This window comes from Nelumbo lutea, chromosome 5, assembly GCF_056320005.1.
Source record: "Nelumbo lutea isolate HS-2025 chromosome 5, American lotus-T2T, whole genome shotgun sequence".
In the NCBI taxonomy this organism is placed as follows: Eukaryota; Viridiplantae; Streptophyta; class Magnoliopsida; order Proteales; family Nelumbonaceae; genus Nelumbo; species Nelumbo lutea.
In genome coordinates this window covers 49,984,685-50,010,342 of record NC_142688.1, presented here as the reverse complement: position 1 = coordinate 50,010,342, position 25,658 = coordinate 49,984,685, and the positions used below count along the sequence as shown (strand labels likewise).

Genomic DNA, 25,658 nt, shown 5'->3' with positions numbered 1-25,658 from the left:
AAATAACAGAAAGAACATGGCATGGTGCCTCAACTCAACTGTTAGGGTAAGTGGAAGATGCAGAAGAGAACAAAATAGAGAGGAGAAGGCAGTACCACAATGACGTTTTCTTGCAATTGCATTGTCTATTAGCCTATTCTGAAAGTAAATAAGTTGTCCTTCTATTTCATCTTCTGGAGAAAGATCCAAAATTCCCATTTTTCGGGCCTTAACCAACTGTTCTGATATATCCATGTCACTGCAAGTTGAAAGTCGATCTTGGTAATTACAGTAAACACCGGCAGTGTAATCTCCATCCATCAAAGGCATACCTTTCTCCCTTGAATCTGCCAAAAAAAAATTCATAAAAAAGGATAGCATCCAGTAATAATGATGACTGCACGAGTGAATAGGTGCAAATAGAAAGTTCTAAAAGAGCAAAGGGAAGACCAAGGAAAACATGATCTGAAGTGCGAAATTTAAAGATATTTGAAAAAAAGCATGGCTCTTGATAGAGCAGAATGGCAGGATAGGATTCATGTAGCCAACCCCATATAGTTGGGATTAAGGCTGAGTTGAGTTGATACTTTCTCCAGAAATAATGCACATGGAACCAATAGAGAAGATTTTACCATACCATCACATTCAGGAACTGAGTTGTTCTGCTTGAAAAACATAGTTTGCATTTGTATCAACCTTTTGCTGATAAACGGGTGAGTATAACAACTTGAAGCATCTTCTCCACTTCTGCATTAACATGGAGATTCAGAAGAATTGTTATCTATCACTGAAAATTCAAGAATTATCTCAACCAAAAGAATAGGCATCCGATGAGTAACAAAATAAATCTATGTTGTAAAGTTTACATGTGGCCATTCATAATAGGCACTGCTGCATCAACAACACAACTTGATCGCTCCCCACTAGAAGTGACTGGAACATCCTCAATAGAAGTATCATAGTATCCTAATTCACCATTCTCCAATATGTTGCTTTTAGCAGGTTCAGCAGAATCCACTGTTGAAAAATGAGTAATTAGCGTGAGAAGGGATACTAACCAGGGGCACATTCGATAGAGAACCCAAAATAAAAAATAAACATCAACAAAAAAACACTCAAAAGTGAACCAGGACATGACCAGGACATGAATGTTGATTAGTATAAACTCACTGACATTGGACGAACAAAAGTTGATTAGAAGAAAAAGCAAACTAGCAAAGCTATAATATGTATTCATAGAGACATCTTGTACTCGTACACAACAATACCATACTGGCCCCTGGCTGCTACTGGAATACCAAAATATCTATTTCGGCTTACATGACTAATATTATACTTTGTACAGATGCACCCATCTGGATACAGCTTGTACCATAAAAACTCCCTAGGTAACCAGATATCACATAACTACCAAAACATATGTATTTAAAGATAGATAAGCCTTTTTAAAAAGTGTATATGCATATCTATCAATGTCACATGCACAACCATGTGTTTTTAAGTGTCACAGCAAAAATATGTGAAACACATAACAACAAACATGATACCCTAACATGACTAAAGTTCTTGTCGTAAAATAAAGAGGTAGTTGTTATCAAAAAATAAAATAAAGAGGTTCTACCATATATGGATCAGCACAATAATAAATTATTAAGTATGAAAATCTTTAACACAGAAGGAATCTTACTATAAATATTCAAACCTGCAAAAGTGCTAATATTGGTTTACAACTCTCAGTGACATGAGGAGCAATGTTTTAAAAGGCATGGGAGGCATATGCCTGGAGGCACACGTCCAGGTAAGGCGCCCCCAAAACACCATGAGTGGTGCAAATTTCTTAAGGAAACAAGCAAATTGTGGCATGTTGTGATTAAAAGAATTCACAGTTCGATGGACAATGGTTTGCATGCTTGGGCCACCCTCTCTTCACCTTGGAAAAATGTCTTTCCGGTTTCCCATCCTTCCTTAACCATATCCATATTAATGCTTCCTCGGGTGATAGAGGCAGATTCTACAAAGGCCTTTGGTGGGGGAACAGCCACTTGGGCTGCTTTTGATAAGAACGCAAATACAGAACCAATGCGTATTTACACCTCTGTACTGAACATGAAAATAAATTTGTATTTTTCTGGCATTATTGCATTCAAAATGGGAGTACAGTTTACTTCCAAAAAATGCCAGCAAACTTTGCACTCATATTTGATTGATGTAAAATAGGAAGGATCAAGTCTTGAAAGTTGTGTCTGTACACATTACAACTAAACACAATACAAAATTTATCAATACAAAACAAACCATGTTTGCATCCATACTTTTGACCAAATTTACATTTATGTCAATTCATATGCTTTTGAAATATTGCCAAATGCAGATTGGAGTCTTAAGGACAAATTTCCAAATATCTTATCTGTTTGGTCAAAAAACAACCTTGTTTCTAAGTCTGTCATTTTCTAACCAGGGCTTATCAAAGGACTTGGGGCTAATAAGGGATTAACAAAGGACTTGTTTCAATACATCCACTTCTGACACCAGGATTTGGTCCTTTACTCCAGGAACAATTCTCATGTGCTTCTTTCTTTAAATGATTATCAGCATCTCTTTTGCCTACTGCTTCCCTTTTTTTTGATAAACGATTGATAATTTATTCATGATAATCAGAATGACAAGGACCAGTCCTGATTAGGAAATTTGACAAGGACCAGTCCCCTCTCAACATAGGGCTTTTTATTGGGAAGCCATGCACAAAAAAGATTAATACATGTGAAATCTTCAGAAGAGACCATGCTGGTTTCTAAGGGGCAAGTTGTGAAACAAGTGATGTTTTTCTTAGGAACTGGCTAGTAGTGGCTTCTTCTTCATCCTAAAGGAGAACAGCATCCACTCAGTGGCCATATCTAGTCTAGACCACAACTTCATCAAACTAAGCTCTGATGAATAGAGTCCTGGTAAGTAAGTTGAAACCAAGGTACCTCTTGAAAGAGAGCGTTCAGAAATACCGCTGGTCATCCATTGGATCATAGAAATACTGCTAGGAGGATTAAACAAATGGCAAGAGACTTAGAACATTAAAACTCAAACTTAGCTTGGTGCCAAGGTCAGACAACAGTATATCCAATGCCTTGGCTAGGCAAGGAGCAAGAAGGAATGCTTTATATTGGAGTCCAATCCCTCCATGTGAAGAGAATGTAATGCAAAAAAAAACTAATCAGTTTGTTATATGATCGTACGTGGGGGGCAAGAACATTCACAACAGGGGTGTGCTTGGCACATTTATACATGTACAGAATCATTTTCATTTATCAATAAAATCACCTAGTTGCTAATCAAAAAACTATTATTTTATAATAGAGTGCTAACTCGTTGCATAGAAGGTACACTAAAGTCTATGGCCAACATTAAGATATAATTTATGCCAAAATATCCATCTGAAAAAGTCTAACCAAACTTATTTGAGAGAACTTTTGTTTTACTCTTCCCCTTTCCTCTTTTGTTTTGCTACTTCCAAAGTTGATACAACACCTCATGCAAGCCTATGTCATAGACCCATAGGCTACAGTTCACTAAGGCACCAAAGTGATAACTCAAGTAATGTGCTTATGAATGTATACCCTCTGTACAGATTCCCATTGTACAGGGGATTTTTTGTACAGTTAGTTTTTTTTTCTGGAATGAAATAAAGGTCCATAAGAAATTTATGCACCACATGTAAATCATATACATGTCTTATTTTTGCTTAAATTCCTTACATATATAATATAGATTAAAATATAGAATATGTAGACTTCCATTCTAGGGGGGCATGACAAACCAACAACTCAAAGAGGATCAATCTCTGATGTCCTCCCATGCTTCAAGAATATGTAAAACAAGCAAATAGAAGAAAAATGGGAAGAAAGGAGGTGGGACCTTGGATCAATTTGCAAGACCCTGCTTTCATCCACATCTGTAGTACAATTTTTTTTCTTCCAATTGTACCAATAAAATGGTGCATGCCTAATGCCCTATCTCTAATGTTTCTTCTAAAGATTGAAAACCAAAATTGGGAGTCATCCCTCCGCTGAGATGAGCTGGGACAGTGGGGCTCTAGATCTTTGGTAAGCAGCAAGGCATAAATTTCATGCCATAGGAGCCATTGTTTTAAACTTCCACAGAGAACTATTTCCACCAAAATGTTCCACTTTTGTAACACTTGAAATAAAACCTTCCTGGAATACAAACAGTACAAGGTTCCAATCAAACTTTGATAAGTTTTATTCTTTTTGTAATCGGAAAATAGAAGGTATACTTATATTATAAAGGAAAATACATGGTAATTACAAGCCCCTTGAATGTACAAAATAGAGAACAGGCCACCCCTACTCATGGCACAATAAATGGGCTCATCATATAGAAAATAAACGTCCCTGGTCAAACTTTTTAAGTGTTGATTATTCCAATTGATTTTTTTTAAGTGTTGATTATTCCAATTGATTTTTATATATAAACATAAAAGAAAAAAAAAACAGAAGCCAGAAGTACATGTGAAATATAGAAACATTCTTCTAATGCTCCAAATAATTACTTTGAAAGAATATGTAGAGGAACTTTCTGCAAGAGGCAGGGGAGAAAGATGATATCTAAAAAATTCAATGGCAACAACAAACTAAAGAAGAACCATTTTCGTAATTATAATTAAAGGCATCTTTTAAATATTGGGACCACTTCATAATCAAACAGATAATTCAAGGGCACAACAACTACTACAGAAACCAATTCTCTTATCATTGTCATCTACAGTCAAGTCTACATTTCTTTGGAGTGCAAATTATCTTTTAAGGATATTTTGAACATAAATGAATTTCTGCTAAAGGAAATTCTTTGAAAGAATGTAGTTAGAGAAGTGTTTTAAACATTGACCTGGAGACTGACCTGTTTCTCCCTCCGGGTGGAAGAACCCATAATATATAATTAATAAGATTTGAGGCCAAAAAAGGCATTTTTGGTAAAATTACTGAGCTAAGGCGTCTTCAGCTCCTTGCAACACATAGGTTGCAAAACGTTACCCAAAAAGAAAACCCCACTCCAACCAATAAGCACAAAATTATGGCGTCCAAATGTGTTCACAGCTCTTCCCTAATTATATGTTCATAAATATAATTATATATAAATTATTGCAGAAAATAATACTTTAATTAATACATAGAGTCATGGATGCACCACATACATACATAAGCAGATACAGTGAGAAGATATAGCTATTATTAAAATAATTTAAACCTGAAATATATATATATAATGTAATTTATAATCAGTGACCTGTTGTTCTGGGTCAAGCAGATTTACAGTTCCAGCTTCCAGAGTGATGGGTCTCTTACCAAGTCAACAGTTTTTGACAAACTAGTAGCTGGTTTGGGGTTAAGCCAAAATGGAATTGTTGTTGGATGATGGTTCAAACAGTATATCTAAAGTATGCTTACAGTAATATCCAGCACTGTCCAATTTTAGAAAAAAGAATACCTTTGTTATGCAAGTCAACTTTTGCTCATAAAATATTAATCTTGTTTTGATCAGCAGAAATGAAGACCACCCTCGAATAAGAAGATTTGCATACAAAAAAGTAGGGCTGTCATCGGGTCAGGTTCGGAATGGATTTAAAGGCCTCATATTCGAATTCAGATCATAACGGACACAGGTCGGATTCAGATTTTATCTGAATCCGATTTAATTTTTTAAAGACCTCATATTCGAATTCAGATTTTTATATAATATACAAAAATACACTTTTTATATTTTAAATATAACTATATACAATTTATACATTAAAATCAATAAACATTATATTATAATCAGATTCAGATTTTAGTCGGATCGGATGGAGTCAAATCCAAATCCAATCCGATTATTAATCGGATGTAGATTACAAAATCCAAATCCGATCCAATTACATAAATGCAACATCCAAATCTGAGACAATCGAATCGGGCCTCAGATTTTCAGGTATCATTGACAGGCCTACAAAGAAGACCCTGCAGGTACCAACAAACACCAAAAAAGAAAAAGGCAAGCGTGCAAAAGACAGCCCCATGTCGATGAAGGTGTTCACCAGTACAAAACAGGTAAACATGTATACTTTTGCCAAGATAAAAACCAATTCGACTACAACAAAATGCCAAACAAGTATCAACATTGCAAGTGTCGAAACTAAGCACCATGTTAACACTTTTAATAACAAAGAAGCACACAGAGCATAAAAGATTGGCAAAAGGCAAATGTTACCTTTAGATTTAGTTGGCTGTCCTACAGAAGAACCCAACACCTGATTACCCAAAGAATCAGTTAAAATCTGCAATTACAAGTGAACTTGTACCAAATGTAGCAAAAATTTACACCTCAAGAATGAACTAAAGAGGACAAATGTATTAACAATCACTTTCAATTGACATAAAATGACAACAGCAACAACATAATCAAAGCCTGAACATTAATTGTTTTGAAATGAATCCACAAAAGCAACAAAATAACAGAAATTCATCGGCAGGTGGGATGTGAAAGCTCTTGTTGGGGTTACTGGAAACAAGACAATGAGGAACTCGGTTCAGAAAGGATTGGAAGAGCTGGTGGGGACTGGGGAGTAAAGTTGGGGAGGATGTGAAAAGGGTCATTGGAGATTCTGTACTCACTGTAGTGCCAGAAAACTCAACAATGAAGGGTATGATGGGTTGGGATGACGAGTACCTGTGGTTCTTGAGTCCATTGGAGGAGCAAACGTTATGGAGTTGGTTTTGGCTTCCAGATCAGCACAGAGTGCATGGGTGGGTATTATGTTGCATAGAACAAGGTTCTTTGGGATGATGATATATAGCAACTGAAGGATAATAAGGAAATCCCAAGCCTGTTATCAACACAGGAAAAACAAGGAAGATGAAAGAAAGAAATTAATAGAGTCTTCTGTATTCCTTTTCTCTTATTATTTTATTAGCTTTAACTCTTAGAATGGCATCTTTAAAATATGTATTTTCATTTTTGTTTCTCTGAAAAACTAGAACTAAAAAAAAGAAAGCGTAGGCTTCCATTTAACAAGTGCAATGCAATAAATTAATACAAAATATTAAATGAACCAGAAAATATAAACATACAGGCCATTAATTAGTTCACTATGTAGTTCAATTTTTTGACAAAAAGGCAAAGCACTTCATTAATTTCATCAAAAGGTATATGGATCTACTAGTATATGCATGTATAGTTAGTGAGCCACTATAAATCAACGACTTGTAATTTTCTGCTGGTTATTACCAAAGTCAAAGCATTTCCTTCGACTTCTCTCCCTCCAAATGCACCAGGAGACTACAGCTGGGGTGGTTCCAAAGGATTTTTCCTTTTTACTCAGCCTTCCAGGATCTCAAGAAGTCTCTCATCTTCTCAGGCATACACCAGCTCAGGTTTATCAGTCTACAGAAATGAGAGTAGATATCTCTTAAGAGAGTGCAAATTGCACATGACACAAGATTCAGATTGGAAGCTAATACCCCGTCTTATAAGATTGTCTCTAGTCAAGCACCTGTCCAGGACCATAGACCACTACACTAAGAAAGCTGCCTCTGAAGGGATCTGAGGTAACCATAACCTTTTTGTGAGGGAAATTGTGGTTCTGATTACCAATTAGCTAGTAATAGCAAGATTTCTCTGGGAAGACTCCAGATTTTTGCCAAGTCCACTGTCTTTAATCCTCCTGGTTTTGGTATTGAGGCTGTTCCACTTAGCAAGCTGAGCAATGCTGTGAGATCCTCTATTTCTCAATCACTTAAGTTTCTTCTTAGAGATGGTTGCAGAAAGCATGTTCCCTCTGGAATTTACTAAAATCTTCATTCTCTGCCAAAATAAAGAGTAAAGGGAAGCACTCCAACAAAGCTCTCTCCCCACACCAAACATCCCTCCAAAAGCTGATCCTGTCCACGAGCTCAATTTTACACCTGGGAGGAATTTGCTATGAAGTTTATCAATGCTCTCCAAATTGAACAGCCATAAGGACCCATCTCTGCTCTTGAATCCCAATTAAAATTTCTATCACTAGAACTTCTCCCAAATTAACTGTCTCCAAAGCATATTTGGTTGGGTACTAAACCTCCAGAACCGATTTGCAATCAGGGAACTGTTCATCTCCTTCAATTTCTTAATCCCTAGACCACCAGCAAATTCAGGTAGACAGAATTGGTCCCATTGTACCAGACCTACTTTATCCCTAGCCTGCCACCCTCTCCAAAGGAAATACCTTTGGATTCTTTCCAATTTCTCAGCAACTGCCACAGATAAAGGAAAATGGGAAAGATTGCTCTTTACAATTGTTACATCAACTCACTATGTAGTTTAAATCAACAACATTGTGATAGTTATTAAATCAACATGAATCCCCCCACCATGATTATCAAGTACCATTGTTACAACAAAAGCACACATGTACAACCATTGTACACATGAAAATCCATCCTTCTACTTGAGGACCAAGTAGATCTCTAAAACTTGCAGAGTTTGGCTTGATTTTGATGTAATCATAAAGTTAATTCAATTACCAATCCAACAAGCTCAACATCACATCATTGAAACATGAATCCAGCAAGTTATGGCCACAAATCACCATTTTTGTCTATAATATTGATTTTTTTTAATTTTCTTGCAGTAATACTAAAATCTTTCTTTTTTTTCTTTTTGATAAGAGATGAAAATCGAGTAATTATTGAGAAAAATGGGATAGTCTAAGACCAATAATACCACACTAAAACAGAACAGAACACAATACATTGCAAACCGAGATTAAACACAGTGTTTTAAAAGCGCAAGGCGCAAAAAAGGGGCAAGGGCCATTTTACGCCTGAGGCGCAAGGCACAAGGCGAGGTGTGCGCCTTTTTGAGGCAAGGTGCACAATTAAAAAAAAAAATTCAAAATTCAAAAAAGTTGCAAAAAATTCAAAAAGAATGCAAAAAAATCAAAAAAAAATTATAAAACATAATATTAATAAAAATATAAACTTAAGTTTTAAAATAAATGTTTTAAAAAACCTATTATCTAAAATTAAAATACATAATATAATATGTAAAGAAAATTCAAATAAGAATTTAAAAATGAAATCAAACATATAAAACATTTTCAAGAATATAAAAACCCATAATCTCTTTTTTTCTCAATTGCATCAAGTAGCTAATGTGACATATTACATTCCTAATTCTACAAGCCGCCTTTGTGCCATGCCCCTCGAGGCAAGCCCAAACAAGTCCATGTTAGGGCCTTAAATTCTTAGATTTCACACAAGAAATTATAATTTTATAGTATTAGTTGCTTTTAAGAAGATATTTTATTAAGATGAATGAATGGACAACATTACCAAATAGAGGATTCCCGAAGCGGCAAATTTTCAAAAGGTGCATGCCTAGGCTAAGGCACAAGGCGCACCAGGCGCACCAAGCGTGCGCATTTTGATGCGCCTCGGTTGAGCGCCTAGGCGCACCTTTTAAATCATTGATTAAACACCAAAGGATATAAAGCACCACCACCAACCTCTATTACCAAGATAAAGGGAGAACAAAGTTGGAGATATTTTTTGGTGATGGTATTAAGGACTTCAAAGGAGAAGTCATGGAATGTGGAATAGCTAAGAGAGATGCACATAGAGATATCTCTGAGACGATATAAAGCATCACCACCAAGCTCTATTACCAAGATAAAGGGAGAACAAAGTTGGAGATATTTTCTGGTGATGGTATTAAGGACTTCAAAGGAGAAGTCATGGAATGTGGAATAGCTAAGAGAGATGCACATAGAGATATCTCTGAGACGCAATTCCATGGCATTTCTGTTTCAAAAGTTTTGAAAGCCTGGAGGAGAACCAGCAGACTGCAAAAGTCTTTTTGAAAGATATGGTCAAACTCTCCAATGCACTTGAACCAGAAAATGGTCCTCCCTTTGCACTTATTTTATTAACTCAACCATGGGTTCAAGTTCTTGATCATTCCGGGTTTTTTTCAATCATGAGTTCCAAACAATTTCATCATTTTGAAGCTCATACAAATCAGCCACAACTTTGACCACCATAGAACCACAATTTGAACATTAGTTCATTACATGGGAAGAAGTCCTATCCATGAGAGGGAAAATCGATACCTACCCACCCACCCAAAATACGCTTTGGTCATGACTTCATATATAAAGATAATATCCAACCCACAAACAATCACAGAAGGAAATCAGCTACCAAATTATCTATTACCACTCACCAACACAATAGAAAATTCTCCCTTCACCTCAAAATGAAGTAAGCACTATAAAATTGAAAGCTACAATGCTATTTATCACCAAAACAATGAAATCTTCAAAGCCATTCTGATAATAAAGGGATTCCTAAACCTTTTTATCTTTTTGACTTAACTAGTAAAAGATCCTCATCTAACTAGGATATTTTCTCTATCAAGCCCTGACAGAACTTTTAAAGTATCTTCTCTTGCACTTGCAAAAGTCCCGAAGGAAATGTACAACAAGAAGCTTGCAGTCTAGCAAACTAAAATGCAAACAATAAGATCAAGTTCAAAACTTCACTCAAGGAACATTAGAATGAAAGATCACCCGCTTAGATGGGAGAAGGTGTCAAAGTTTACAGCAAAAAGGGGCTTGGGGATTGGGAACATTAGAATGAAATATTGGGCTTTATTGAATATGTGGTTATGGAGGTTCTCGAGGGAAAGCGATAGACTTTGGCATAAAGTGATAGCAAGTGTGCATGGACTGTCAAACAATGGATGATGATGCTTGTATCCAGAGCGCTACCTTGGCTACTCCTTGGAAAGCCATCCACGGTCCTGCCTTCATCAATCACATCAGGCATGACTTAATTTTGAATCTTAAGATCAGGTTTTGGACCAGTGCCTAAGTTCATTTGCTCCTCTTCCTCTCCTTCTGAGTTAAATTAGAAGTTGGACTTTGTTAGAAACCTTAAGTGTTAGACAGTGTATGCCCTTAGCTCCAATAAGATTGATGTACATAAGCAGTTATTTGTAAATGAATAAAGTACATTGTTGTTTCATGTTAATGTCAATGTTTTAAAAGCACAAGACACAAAAAAGGTGCAGAGGTCAATTTGCGCCTGATATGCAAGGCGCAAGGCGAGGCGCGCGCCTTCTTGAAGCAAGGCGCAAAAATTTTAAAAAATGCTAAAATATCAAAAAAATTAAAAACAAATGCCAAAAAATTTCAAAAAAAATCAAAAGATATTAAACATAATATTAATAAAAATATAAACTTGAATTTTAAAATAAATGCCTTAAAAAACCTATTATCTAAAATTAAAATACATAAACATAAGATGTAAAGCATATTCAAATGAGAATTTAAAAATAAAACCAAATATATAAAACATTTTCAAGCATGTAAAACCTCTAATCTCTTTTTTCGCTCAATTGCATTACTTCAAGTAGCTAATGTAATGTAAAACATATTACATTCCCGATTCTATGAGCCGCCTTTGTGCTACGCCCTCGAGGCAAACACAAACAAGTCCATGTTAGGTGCATTACCCTTTAAACTAGACACTTAAGAGACTCGTGTTAGCTTAGAATGTTATCAGCCATTGGATAGACTTGGGGAGTTTATCCTGACAAGGCTGACGCTGGTGTGCTACCAAGGAGTTGGAGCAGCTTTTCTCAGCTGCTAAAATTTGACCCCAAGCACAACTAGTGGGTGTTTATCAAAAGCATTGAAGTTGAACCAATTTCCAGTTATGCCCTGGACCTTGGAGATAGATGGGCAAAACTACAAAGTTACACATAACTTTGATAAAATAGATGGGCAAAAATATTTATATATATTTTATATATACTAATATATAATGTATTTATATATTTTATATTTTTATATATAATATATTATATAAATTATAATTATATAATAATATAGTATATAATATATTGATAAAATAAACAATTGTTTTCAATTTTATTATACTAATTTATTTAATTATTGTATATATAAGCAATTGTATACATCAAAATTCATATAAAATTAAAATTTTAAATTTTTTTTCAATTTTTTCAATTTTTTCAATTTTTTCAATTTTGTTAAATAAATAGCTTTGGCTCGACCCACTAGCCAACCCATCCCATAACACAGCACGGCATGGGCCCACAAGGGCTTGGGCCGTGAGTCGTACATGGCTGACCCCCAAGTTATCCCAAGGGAGGGTGGCAAAGCCCGAGACAGCTCGTGGGCCAGCGGCACGACCCACACTTAGCATGGGCGGCCAACAGGCCATGTTGTGCCAACCCGGCACAGCCTATTTTACACCTCTAATCCATGCCCCGCTAGAATTGGAGGAGCCATCAGGGATGATGAAGGTAATATATGTGCTTTCTTCTTGGGCCCAGCTAGGCAAAATGATGTTGCATCAACAAAATTCTTAGCATTTGTCTGTGAGCTTGAGAAAGCAAAGGAATTGGGTCTAGAAAGGATAATTATTGAAGGTGATTCTAATATAGTTGTTGATTGGTTAAAGAAAGGGGAAGGAGTTTCATGGCACTTAAGGAATGATCTTAGGAGGTTCAAAAGGCTCTCCAGGGATACGTTGATTCAAACTAATTGGCGAATGGTTTAGCCAAACAAGGGGTACATAAAAAATATATGTTTCGGGCTCAGTTGTAACTTTTGGAGTTGAATAGTTGGTGTCTATTTGTAACCTTCACAACTACTTGTTGTGCCTCTTTAATCAATTTAATGGAACCTTTTTTTGAGTATTGATCAAAAACACTTACTGGAATCAAATTTTCCAAATATTTATCTTTATTTTCCCAATATTTAAAAAGAATTGAATATATTAGAAATTTTTTCAGTTTATTATCAAAATTCTCTAAATAATGACAAAACATTGGGAAATCTTCACCAGTGTTGCCCAAACTAATTGAAAATAATCATGAGATGCATATATTGCCCAAATTACTACTCTTGACAAATTTAAGAAAAAGGTATTTAGAGTTGCTTGTTATAGATGCTTGAATCAACAAAACTAACCAGTTTTTCAAAATATATAGATCTTTTAAATTTGTAGACAAATAATTAATTTAGGAGTACATAACTACGTAATAATCATAAAACAATATACCAATCATATTAACACCATAATAATCAATTCATGTAATATTATGTCCACATAATTCAAGAATAAGATAGTTCTAAAGAATCTTAAAGGAAAAGATTTAGGATAAGAATTATATTTAGTTTTTAAAGATAATTACCTTAATAATACTAAATCCAATGCCCCCTCAATGCCCATTTTAAGATTTTTAATCTTCTATTTCCTGTGCATAGTAAGTTCTTATCTTTTTTTTAGTTTTGAGTGTGACTATATTTTTTTTACAAGGTGCAAAATATAGCAATGCATCACCCATCGGTTTTTGAACCCATCAAAACGCCAAATATTGAGGTTTGAGGGAAAAGGCCATATTCAATCACTAATACCGTTCCTAGAGATGGATTCAAATCTTTTAAGTCTGATGCAATCTCGAAGCATGTTTATTGTCCCTTAGAATCACGTAATACACAAATTTTGTGTAACACACATGCCAATACTTTGAACCTTGACATTTTCACAATACATCAAGTTTATTGAATAAATCCATGTTTTCTAATATTTCTAATGTTTTCATAATTTCCTAAGATTTTCCAGATTTCTAAGCAAAATTTAGAAATCTTCCTCAGTTGCACATGGTGAATTGCTTGACCAAAACTTTTCCTTGAGTGGTAAGTAAACAAAAACTTCAGACCACGGTTAAACCTAAAACATTTTCTTCTACCCACAAAAGAAATTAAATATTTATATATCAGAAATAGATATGGTTACCGTTTCAATGCCACCTGCATCTTTACAACAATATCCATCAAGAGAAAGAGGCTCATTACTGGAACCATTTTTTTGATCTTCAGTGAGAACAAGTGTGTGTTGATTAACTATCATTGCTCTATTCTCGTTTTTGTGCATAGATGTTTCCTTAGATGGGCACACAACTTTGCTACCCTTCAAAATCTTTATGTTGCTTTTTGTTCTCCTTCTTGGTGGCACCGATTTAGCATGAACATTATCACGAACATCAGGACTGGCAACCACAACAGCATTTGATCCTTCGGGACCTGCTACACCGACCTTCAATGAAATAGCGGAATTCCTCCCACTTTTCAAATTTTTCTGAGAATCACTCATATAAGCATGATTCCCAAGCCACTTAGTTATCCTGCATCTCAAGTCAGGGAGAAATGACGAGCGATCACCCTACAGGAAATTCAATCACACAATAAGAAACAAGGAAAGCAGCTAAGAATCTTTCTGTAACTACTACTTATGGATAACAATTGCAAACATAAAATTCTTCTATCGCTTTTCTGAGTACCGCAAGCACTGCAGCCAATGAATCAGATGAAATGCCAATTTCTAGTGCTACATCACTCAGAAAAGCTTTCCCTCGATCAATTAACTGCACATTCAAATTGAGAGAAGATAGAAAGCAAGGCTAAGATAATTAGTCCCTACAAACTATAGCACAGGAAATAGCAATTGCTGAAACAAATACACATCCATACCTTCTTCAGAATCTGTACAAAATCTAAGGAATCAGGTAGGTTAATCTCCCCATTGTTATTTCTCTCATGTGGCACAACGCCAATAGATTGTTGTGTATCACCACATTCTAAAGTATGTTTGGCATCTTGTTCCAATGGTGTCATAACATTATCCAATTTATCTAAATTAGCATCCTTTCTATTAACATGAACCATGTTGTTGTCTCCGTTCCTAGGTCCCAGATTTAACTTATGTGGTTTGTCTTCCAGCAATGTAACAGGCAATTCGTTGGCTGCAGAAGAATCACAACCAACATTCACAGAGAGTAGGCTACTTGAATGCTGATTTGCACTAACTTCCTGAAACTCTGAGTGCTTTGAACAAAAGGCCCGCAGTTCAACCTGAAGCAATGTTAGCCAATCAGATCACATAGCTTATTATAAATATTTATAATATACAAGGACAAAGCCCCAGCCAAAAAACAATGTAGCTAATTCTGTTTGTACAGTTTTATTTTTCAGTGGTTTTAGGTGGTTTTTGCTGTATTCTTAGGAATATGTGAGTGGGGTATTTTCCTGCATGAGTCTGTCCAAGTGATTATTTATCACATGACATTGTAGTTCTTTCCTAGTTTCCTTTCAGTTCTGTTTGTTTACAATGCAAATCTGAACCATAGTTTTCAAGGCACCAAGGCAATGCCAGGCAACAGGGGGGCACCTTGCCACCTAGTCACCAAGGCAGGTGCCTAGGCAATGGATTTTTTTATGTAAAAAACATATATTCTAGGGTAGTTCCCTAGGTACCATAACCATATTTCCTAAATAATTATTCATAATTTTCATAAGAAAAGTATAAAGTTCATATTAAAGTAATAAAAATCAACATATTCATGAGAAGAAAAAGAAGAAGGAAAATAAAATTCAAAAAATATAGGGGCCAAACCCTTACTTTTGTTATGAGGAAAGAAGAAAAGAAAAAGTGTTGACCAGACAAAATTTTAAGTTCTTCCTTACTTATTGGTTTAGGTTTTGAAGTCTTTGAGGGTTCAATACAGCATTTAGCAATATTAGTGTTGATAAAACCCTAATATTTTAGTTTAATAATAAAAAGTATTTTATAATGTCTATTTTATAATAAAAAAATAAAGAACAAATAAGAAAATAATAAAAATAAATCAGTATATAAACACAAAATGATTATTTTAGTTTAATAATGTCTATTTTATAATTATAATCTCAAAAAAAATAAAGAACAAAAAGTATTTTATAACAATTTGCACCATCTTCCTCCTGCCTCAATTCTCACTTGTACAAAGTAGGGAGCAGATCACATAGCTACCTACCACTCTCAAACAAATAATCTCCTCTTCCCTCCATTCTGTGGAACATAAGGTGGGAACTGGGAACGACATCATTTTACTTCTCATAAACAAATAAGACAGTCAACTCTGAAGCAATAGTAAACCAGAATTCACAGTCTATTTGCACTCTCATCCATCTACAGTAATGCAAATGAAATTTGCACTGCAACCAGTCTTCATGAAATTTTTATTCACCACCAAAAAAGGAGGAAAAATAAGCAAAATCAAGCTTACATTTTCAAAACCAGTCTTTCCCCAGATTTCCATCCTATGTTTTGCCTCCCTTGCACATATAGGATGAAAAGAAGTTCTGCAAGTTCCTGAAAAATTATTCAAACAAAAAACCATCATGAGCAGGAGCATCATCACCCTAGAACATCATTTCAAGTTATTCTGCATCACCAGCATATACACTAAAGTGGATTGTACAATATCAAATACAATGTTTCCATCAAATATACTTTCAGAGCTTCTTCCCATTTCAGTAATACAAATATATTTTACCTTTCCTCAAAATAACACAATTGTTACAATTAAAAATATATTGTATACATTTGAATTTTGAGGGCAGAAGATATGTGAATCAGGTGTTGATTATTTTTATAAATGTGAAACAGGTGTTGATTGGTCATATAATTTGTGCATATCTCCATCCTCAACGAATTTATTGGTCTTCCGTCTTCATTTTCCAACTTTTGTAATGGACGGGTTCTACTGTATTTGGCTATTAAAGGGCTGGGTGGTTGTTCTTTATTTAGTTAGCAATTCAAATAGCGTGTATCTGGGTTTGGCCTTTGTTTGGCTTAATGAAGTCTCTTTAATTCATACGAAAAAAATAAACATTCATGAGGAAACAAATGTGAGCAACTGAGCATATGAAACCTGCAAAAGTGAGCATATGACACTGAAAAAACACCATAAATTGATGTCAAGGAGCAGGTTTGAATGAAAGACTCATTAAAATAACAGACATAGCAAGCATGGAAGCTGGAATTAGCGGTAAAAGTTGGCAAAGTGGAGACTCAATAAACACATGTTTTCCAGCAAAGATAGCACCAAATTATCATGTCCAATGCCACCTTTTTGGAGCAGATGCTGATGACCTGTATGATCAGTTGGAGACCCTTTAACATGAGCATCACTTATAGCCCATTTCATGACAAAATGCAAGACTCTATCTACCATTGCAGAAAATTTTGACATGAAAGAATAAGTCTCCAAATACCGTCTGGTTATGTGATCTATGGATTGCAAGCATGCTACTGTGAACAAGCAGGGCTACGTTTTACATACAGACATTAATACTTCCTTGTTAGAGTACTGCTGGTGGTCTATTATCTAGCTAAAGCATCAGCCATGCTGCTAGCAAATCTTAGATTCAAATGGAAAGTGGCATTCAGCTCAGCCAACAACCATCTGCCTTCCTTTAACATGTATGTATATTTCCAAATTCCAGCAGTATTGTTTCTAAGCCATTCCACCACTACCTTGGAGTCCCCCCTCCCCACCATTATTTCCAAGTTCCAAACTTAGCATTCCAAGTTTCGATAATTCAACTCCAATTGGACCATTTGGGAAGGAATGGAAGAATTTTCAATGACAAAAGCAGGAGTAAATTATTGACTTGATTAAAATAAAGGTTGCGCACTGGGTGAAAACTCTGGAAGTTTTTTTATCAGCAACACAAAAAATGATTCATTAGATTAAAAAAGCTTATACAATGAGAAGCTGTAATTTTGGAGGCTTTCCAAAATCTCTCTGAATGAAATATCTTGAGAAATTGGAAAGAAGTGGCACTCCAACTTCCTAAAGCTTAATTTTTATGGAAGGTTCATTGACAACATGGGATTGACTGGGGTAGGGGGAGTCTTCAGGAACTCTGAAGGAAAAGTGGTGGCTTTGTATTCAGGACAACTGGAGCATGGTGATGCACTAACAGCAGAAATGGTTAGTTTATTGCAGGGATTAAAACTTGCTGAACAATTTCATTTCCACAATTTATAAGTGGAAGGTAACTCTCAGATAGTCATTTCTTGGACAAGATGCAATACCCCATCGCCTAGGATTTCAGGGAAAAACTTGGGGAGACTGAGAACTTAATAAGGGAACTAAATGTTTACTTTAAAGGGGTTAGAAGAACAACAAATGGAATGGAAGACACTGTAGCCAAACAAGGGGCTTTGAGACAACATTTGTTTTGGGCAAATTTGTGAAGTCTTGTACTGTTGGGGTGGATCCTACACCCATCTTCTTGTAAACTTCAAGTTGCATTAATAAAATTACATTCTACTGGTCAAATAATAGTTCAGCTCCAATTGAATATTCCACTAGTGCGTAAAATACCTGGGTTTAGCTCCAATTGACTTTTTATTAAAAACAATACCTGGGTTGCATACTGCACCCATCAAAGTTTAGCTTTAGTTTGATATTGGCAATTTTTAAAAGTGCAAGGCGCAAAAAAAAACACAGGTAGTTCTTTGCGCCTGAGGCACAAGGTGCAAGCTGTGCAAGGCAAGGTGTATGCCTTTCTGAAGTGAGGCACAGAATTTTTTAAATTGGAAAACAAATACATAAAATGCACTCAAACTAATATACATAAACATAACACATAAAGCATATGCAAAGTGAAAATGTAAAAATAAAATTAAACATAACATATAAAACATATTCAAGCACGTGAAAACTTTGAATCTCGTTATTCCTTTCCCAGTCACATTAATTCTTATGAGCCACTTTGTACTGCGCCTCCTTGAAGCAAGTGCAAATAAATCCATGTTAAGGTCTTAAAATCTTAATGTGTACATAAAAAAATGGTTGTCTTGCATTAGGAAGAATGAATGAACAATATTGGTAAAAAAGGAGTTTCAGGACATTTTTTACAGGATAAGGAATTAGGACTAGTTTATAAAATCAATTCTTTAAGTACATATTAAAAATTTAAGACCTTAGCATGGACTTATCTGTGCTTGCCTCCAGGGGCTTGGTTAGGGGGTCCATGGAGGGGGTGCACCATGTTTAAAATAGTACAAAGCGCAAAATTTAATACAGACACTAAGCTGAGGTGCAGGCGCACCAGGCACGTGCCTTTTTAATGGGGCTGTGCCTGGGCCTAGACGAGGTGCAGGCCTTCAAATGCACCTTGCCTATGCACCTACGCACACCTTTTCAATAACTACATACTGGAGGTGACCATGTTACAGCTGTAGCACTTCCTTTTACAAGTAACAGAAATTTATTAATTGAACATGACAATGAAGTATTTCACGAGATTGTGTTGTACATATCATGAGAGTGAAGCCCCTACTATCTCTTCCCCACAAAGGAATTTTCTTTATTTATGAGCCCAAAAAATCTGTTGCCTGCTACTCCCTTGTTTAGCCAGAGCATCAGCCAAACTATTGCCTGATCTTTGTACCACTGAATTGTAAGCTGCATATTCCTTGACCACCATTTAAATTGCCTTATCCCATTCTTATAGGTCCATAGATAGAACAATGTTGCCCCTCATCAACCAGCTGTAGCACTTCCAAGTGATGGAAGATTATGCCAGTCATTGACAGCCCCTAATAATTTTTTTATAAGGTATAAGCAACAAATATTTCATTAAAAGCACCCAACTGCTAACAAAAGCAAGCAGCTGGCCATGAAGTACAACTACCAAACTGGAGTCTCAATACAGTAAAAATTAAATACAAATAAAAAACAATAAGCAGCCTGTTACAGATTACACCCCCCACCCAGGACAACCCCAAACTAGCTGCTACTCAACACCCCTGCTCCTGCCAAAGAATCTGTCAGCGTGTTTGCACTTCTAGGGAAGGAAATGTTCAAAGAGGCACCTAGATAGTGTGCCTATCTCATCAGGGTCCTAAACTAGGGATTATTTCATGAGCTTTCATACAATATATTATAGTTTGGAAGTCTCCCTTCACTTCCACATCTTTCATTTCTTGCATTTCATCAATTTCACACCTTGAACTAAAGCCAACGTTTCAGCCTGCAAAGGATTACCATGTCTAATTGGACCTGAAAAGTTGAGGATAATGTTGCCACAATGGTCACTAACCTCCCCCACACCTAAAATCCTGGGCTTACCAAACAGCACCCATCAAAGTTAAATATGAGTTTCTCCACAGCTGGGGCAATTCAATCCACTACTCTTAGTTGCCTCCTGAACTGGAAATCTGCCACAGCTCGCCAGCCCCTTAAAATGTCATTTAGGATAATTCATTTGAACTTATCACATATTAAAACCCAGTGAGCAACTCTTATCATGGTGAGTTCTTACTTCCTCTGTTTGATTATACTGCTCTCCAAAAATACAGGCATTCCTTTCACTCCACAGCCCCCATAACACTGTTTGTCTTGTACATTGCCAGAATATCTTTTCCCCATGGGTGGAACAGCTCATCAGAGATGATCTAAAAAGGTGTGGAAATTCAGACAGTGCCTCCAAATCTCTTCCAAACAAATAAAACAGGTATTGCCACACCTTAGAAGAGAACAAACAATATAAGAGAATGTAATTAATGCTTCAAAACTCTTTAAACAAAGAAGAAACACATGAATTGAGAGACCAGTTTTTCTATTTTCTTTGAAGTATACCATAGGTGTTTATGACTTGGTTAAAAACCTCCGAGCTTCAAGGATAAAGTCAAATTTTGGTTTCAGCCTCAAGAAAGAAGCATATTATAACAGAATACTGACATGGAAAAAAAAACATATGAGAACAGAAAAGATAAGCAGAGAGAAATGGTATAAGTGTTAAAAACATGGAAATTTAGGTCCCATTGCATATGTGTCAGCATTAGTAAGAGAACCCAAATTAGGGAGTGACACTGATAACTAGAGAATGCTCCCCCAAAGACCATGTCAGTGGTTTAATGGAGTCTTCTCACAGGCTATCTGAATTTCAAGGTGCAAATATTCATATCCAAATTCAAGAGAACCCACAGTTATGTTACATCAAAATAACAGTAGTTGTGCTTTAGAAGTCTAGATCCCAACCAATTGTTTCTTATGCTTTTAGGAAAAAGTAGACAATAAATTCCTTTCATTTTTTTCTAATAGTTAAATTCCTTTCATTTTGAAGCAAGTATTAAATTGCAACCATCAACATACCAATTCACAATGTCTTATAACTTTGCCTTGGCAGCATATCCTTTATTTTTTGCAACTCTCCTCCTTGAAAGTCTAGATGATTTTGTTTACCATGGTTGAGACTTAAAAAGAATGACCTAGAGAGTGATTAGGTTGGCAATAGGCTTACACTTCCATCTAGGGATCTTGCCTCATGAGAGATCTGGGATTAAGAGGTAATATACCAAACTAGTGTTGCCTTAAAGATAATATGGTCCCACCATTATCAACTGTTCAAAAGAAAAGAGGAAAGGATAGAATCAAACATCTTATCATAGCAGAGTTTAACCATCTATGTAGTTTGGACCAGATAATATTCAATACATGAAGTTCAGTGTCACAATACAGGTGCACATTTAATGACTACAATGTACAAATTGTTGTTTTGAAGCACCAGTTAAAGAAAAAAAAAATTGCAAACATGGTAGAAAAGAAGGGAGCAACTCAAAGCAATAATACATACCATGGCTACAGCGAATGCAAACGCCATACTTCACCTTGCATAAATTGCAAACTAATTTTCTCCGTGTATCCTTTATACTTTCCACATTCATAATTGGCTCCATAATTTTTGTGTCTTCTACATATACCTCAGGCATCCATTGACAACAAAACAAGTGTGCAAACTTCACAGCACCACCACTTTTGCTTTCAACACCGTCCTTGTCCAATGGTTTTAAAGCACCACCCTGTTTTGGGCAAAGCACACAGGGCCTAGAAAACAATCCGTTGCCATTACCAACAATTCCTTTTCCTAGCAACCCAGTTTTCACATCAGCCTGCTGCTTACACCAAGAACACAACCATGACACGTCCGGAACATTTGGCACACCATAGCATTTCTGATGAACTGAAGCATTACAAGAACCACAGACCAGTAACTGATTTGACTGTTCCCCAGTTTCGCCCAGGCAACATACGTGGCAGACGAATGAACCCTGTCCTTCCGAAGGTCGTGCAACGACCAGTCTCTCTAAGCCTGCATCTCCGCCTAGGAGCTTCCTCTTCTTGGAGGGCCGCTCCGAGGTAAGTAAAATCTTATTCCTGGATCCCAAAAGCCACTCTAAACCAGGCCACAATGGAAAAGAGGACGGCATCACTGAAGGGGTCATTTCTTCTTGTGGCAAAATATCAGCTCCCCCACTGTCAATTTCCATGTATTGCTCTTCCTCCTTTAGCTCCTTATCACCCACCTCCTCAGAAACAGGTTCCTCCTTCATCTCCGTATCTTCTGGAACAACTGCCTCTTCAGCAACTGTCCTCGCGTTCTCCAGCTCATTAGCACCAATTGCCGGCTTCAGCTCAACTTCAACTGCATTGGCATCAGTTCCAGCGGTGGAAGAAGAATCTACATTTCCTTCCACAGCTTCCCGCACTTTAGGAATAGAAAAACGCGACAAGTCAGCAGCTGAGTAACCAAGAGGAGTCCCCAAAGCGAACAAATTGTCGATATCATTCAACATAACAGGCCTGAAGTAATCCTCCATCTCTACCCAAATGTTCGAAACCTGTGGCTGTGACACTGCCCCGTGCCCCGAAGCCTTCTTAGCTACGGCCTCCGAATGAGATTTCTTATGCTTCTTCCTACCATCAGAATACTTCGACAGGAAATCAGCCAACCCAACGGGAAGCGTAGAAACCCTTGACAGTGAAACATCGTCAGACTCATAGGGGCAACGCTCGGAGAGCGCCTTCCGAGCCTGCGCGTAGAAATCAATCTCGGCCGGTTGCTGCTGTTGTCGTTTGGCGGGAAATTTGTTGTTGGTAACCCTAGAAACGGGGCAAGGCTTCTGTTGAGTCCCACAACCTCCCTCCGCACCCCTACCCATCATCTTCCGCCGAGAGCATCGGCCTCCAGTCATGGCCGCGACGAGCCAAAACAGTCCATTCCTCCAAACCCTAACCCTAGTAACCTAACCCTAACCCTAGCCCTGGTTCAGGCCCTCTCATGCAAAGAAAGACGGAGAGACAGAGCGAGATAGCGAGGGAAAGCGAATTCGGTGGCGGGAAAATTCGCGAACTAGGGTTAGGGTTTTCTGTTAAATTCTTTTTTTGGTTCCGTTCGGATCCGTCGAAGCGTCAATTTGTTTTTGTTTGTTATCCTCGCCTGTCTGTGTTCGGTTTGGAGAGAGAAGATCTCGCGTTTTTTGCAGGCAGAAAGGGAGGTTCGTTTTCACGAAATAATTAAAAATTTATTTTCATTACAATTTTTTAATAGCAATGTCGTGTACAGATGGACATTGACCTTTTTAACTGTTACACGTGTCTTTTCTACAAATCAATACCTATGACGTGGCGAAACAGTACCCAAACATAACCCGGACACTTCATGGATAAACACGATTAGCCACGTCATCATAACCCACGTGGCCAGAAAGAATTGATCATTGTAGGAAACGCTCCCTTCTCTGCCTCTCTCATCTCATGGTTGAAGCCTGCAGAGTGCAGAGTGAAAACATATTAGGACTTAAGAGAGGAACAAGAGAGAAAAAGAAAAAAAATAAAAAAAAGCGGGAGAAGCGAATAAGGTTTGTACACGTACGAGACATCTAGAAACAAAAGAGATGGAAACCAGAAACGGGTTGCGAGTTTGATTCGGGAATATGGGCGAAAGTGCATTTATGAGGAGATGAGGGCGGATGACGGATCGGACTTTAGAGATCTTTTTAAGCAAGTGAAGCGATGTCGTACATGTTTACTAGTTTAGAAGGACAGTGGGTGGACTGTTAACGGCTCAGATTTATTGACCCAGCAGCAGAGCAGCTATCTCTCGGATGATTTGAGGAAGTTGTCTTTTGTGACTACAGTCGCAGCACCACCTTGGCTCTCCAATAAAAAAATGACACGAAAGTCATCATAACCAATTGAATAAATGCTTGAGGGTAAATTCCTAAAACCTATTTATCAAACCCAAAAGCAAATCTCCTAAAACCATTAGAGGAGGTAAGGCTGCGTTTGGTTGCAGTGCAATTTTATTTACACTAGTATAAATGTATGAAAAGTGCAAATGAAACAAAAAATGCAAATTCTTATTTAATTTTGTTTTGGGTTTTAATTTATTATGCTTGGTATCATAATTTTCTTTATTTGTACTGCATTCAAACAAAATAAGCTCCAATTTGAAACAAAAATACATCAGAATTTATACTCAAATCATTTGCACTGCCATGGTTTTGCATCAATGCAAATTTATTTGCATTGCAACCAAACACAGCCTAAGGGTGAGCAAATGGGTGGATTATTCTCCACACCTAACTAACCAATCATGAATTCATGTTGCCCAATTTGTTACTCAGTAAGGTCTCTTTATAAATTATTGAAATCTACCCCAACTTAAGATGGTTCTAGGATTTGAGGGTGTACCCTACTTAAACCATTCTCGAGAAATAGCCTTGGTGGAACTAAACTTGAATAACTTTAGCCGGATCATTCTTAGGCCCTGTTCATTTTTCGGTAAGTTGCTTGCCCGAGTAAATGCAGTTACCTGAGTAAGTATCCCCATGTTCTTTTATTTTTCATGTAAATAAAGTAATTATCATTTTAGTTATAAAAATTTATTATTAAAAAGGGCATTGCTATCCAATTCAAGTATTGGAAACTTTCTCTTTCTCTGGTCCCCACATAAATCTGAATAAAAAAAAAAAAAAAAAGAACATGGGATTCTTGGTCAATGGGAACCAAAATCCCATTGACCAATTTTTCCCCTTTCAAAATCCGGAAAAAAAAAAAAAAAGAACGCCCCCCTAGATTGGCCTAGATAGGAACCAAACTTGCTTTGAAATAAACCTCTAAATACTTTGAAGATGTAAAGATTTAAACTCAAGCACTCATATTTGTGCTTATGTAATTATGTCATGTGTAAAATTATAGGTTCCGTTTGGTTTGTAATTGGAATTATAACCAAAATCAGAATCAGAATGAGAATTGGAATCAAAAGACCATTCCCTCAAATGGGGAATGCCCTTAATGGGAATGGGATTCCAATACCATCCAACCAAACAATTAGAATCAGAATAGTCCATTATGATTTCGATTTTAAACCCCTATTCCCATGAACCAAATGGGCCCTTAATGTTTTAAAAAAAAACATAACATATATAGCTATTTAATTTGATTCTTAATGTTATCTTTGTAAAGAACAAGTTCCTTTTTTTTTTTTTTTTGGGGGGGGGGGGGGGGGGGGGGAGGAAGGGAAAAAAGGAAATATTCCATCGGTAGACCCTATAACCTCCAAGGCCAAAACCAAAAATCAATATTGAAATTGAGGTTCACAAGATAGGTGATGGTTCCAAAGGCCTGGAACCAACCCTAGCTAGGTTTTACCTTGGAATTAAACCAAATCAATCTATGCTCACCCTAAGGGAAGGTCACTTTACTATTCAAAACTTGGAAAAGTTGTAGATACCCCAAATTTTGTTAGCCTTCTAGAAGATATATGAAAAATGCTCATGTGTGCATTGCATGATATATTAAACGTTTTTGAATGCCTAAATTACCCTTCTTCAATATGTAATGATCATAGTACTTCACTTTTCTTTTTTGATGGTAAGAAGCTTTTAATTGAAAGAAATCATGGGTTTGATTGTTCCACTGGATTTGAGATCAAAACCACC

At 36.5% G+C, this 25,658-nt stretch overlaps 1 protein-coding gene across 9 annotated transcripts in view; it reads right to left on the bottom strand.

Moving 5' to 3' along the window:
* LOC148852300 (PHD finger family protein) overlaps positions 1 to 23,196 on the bottom strand; it is a 38,995-nt gene extending 15,799 nt beyond the window's left edge. For 7 of the 9 annotated variants that reach the window (XR_016099713.1, XR_016099708.1, XR_016099711.1 and 4 more), the window contains exons 1-9: positions 21,509 to 23,158; positions 16,141 to 16,226; positions 14,567 to 14,947; positions 14,377 to 14,460; positions 13,833 to 14,258; positions 6,235 to 6,274; positions 846 to 996; positions 617 to 726; positions 96 to 326 (exon numbers count right to left, since the gene is read on the bottom strand). Coding sequence is in view for 2 of the 9 variants with exons in the window: in XM_088947047.1 (XP_088803173.1) it covers positions 96 to 326; positions 617 to 726; positions 846 to 996; positions 6,235 to 6,274; positions 13,833 to 14,258; positions 14,377 to 14,460; positions 14,567 to 14,947; positions 16,141 to 16,226; positions 21,509 to 22,907 (2,908 nt within the window). In the remaining 7 variants the exon portion in view is untranslated. Of the gene's footprint in view, positions 1 to 95; positions 327 to 616; positions 727 to 845; positions 997 to 6,234; positions 6,275 to 13,832; positions 14,259 to 14,376; positions 14,461 to 14,566; positions 14,948 to 16,140; positions 16,227 to 21,508 lie in introns of all 9 variants that reach the window. The other 2 variants (XM_088947047.1, XM_088947049.1) reach the window with 2 other exon arrangements.
* Between the last annotated feature and the right edge of the window lie 2,462 nt (positions 23,197 to 25,658).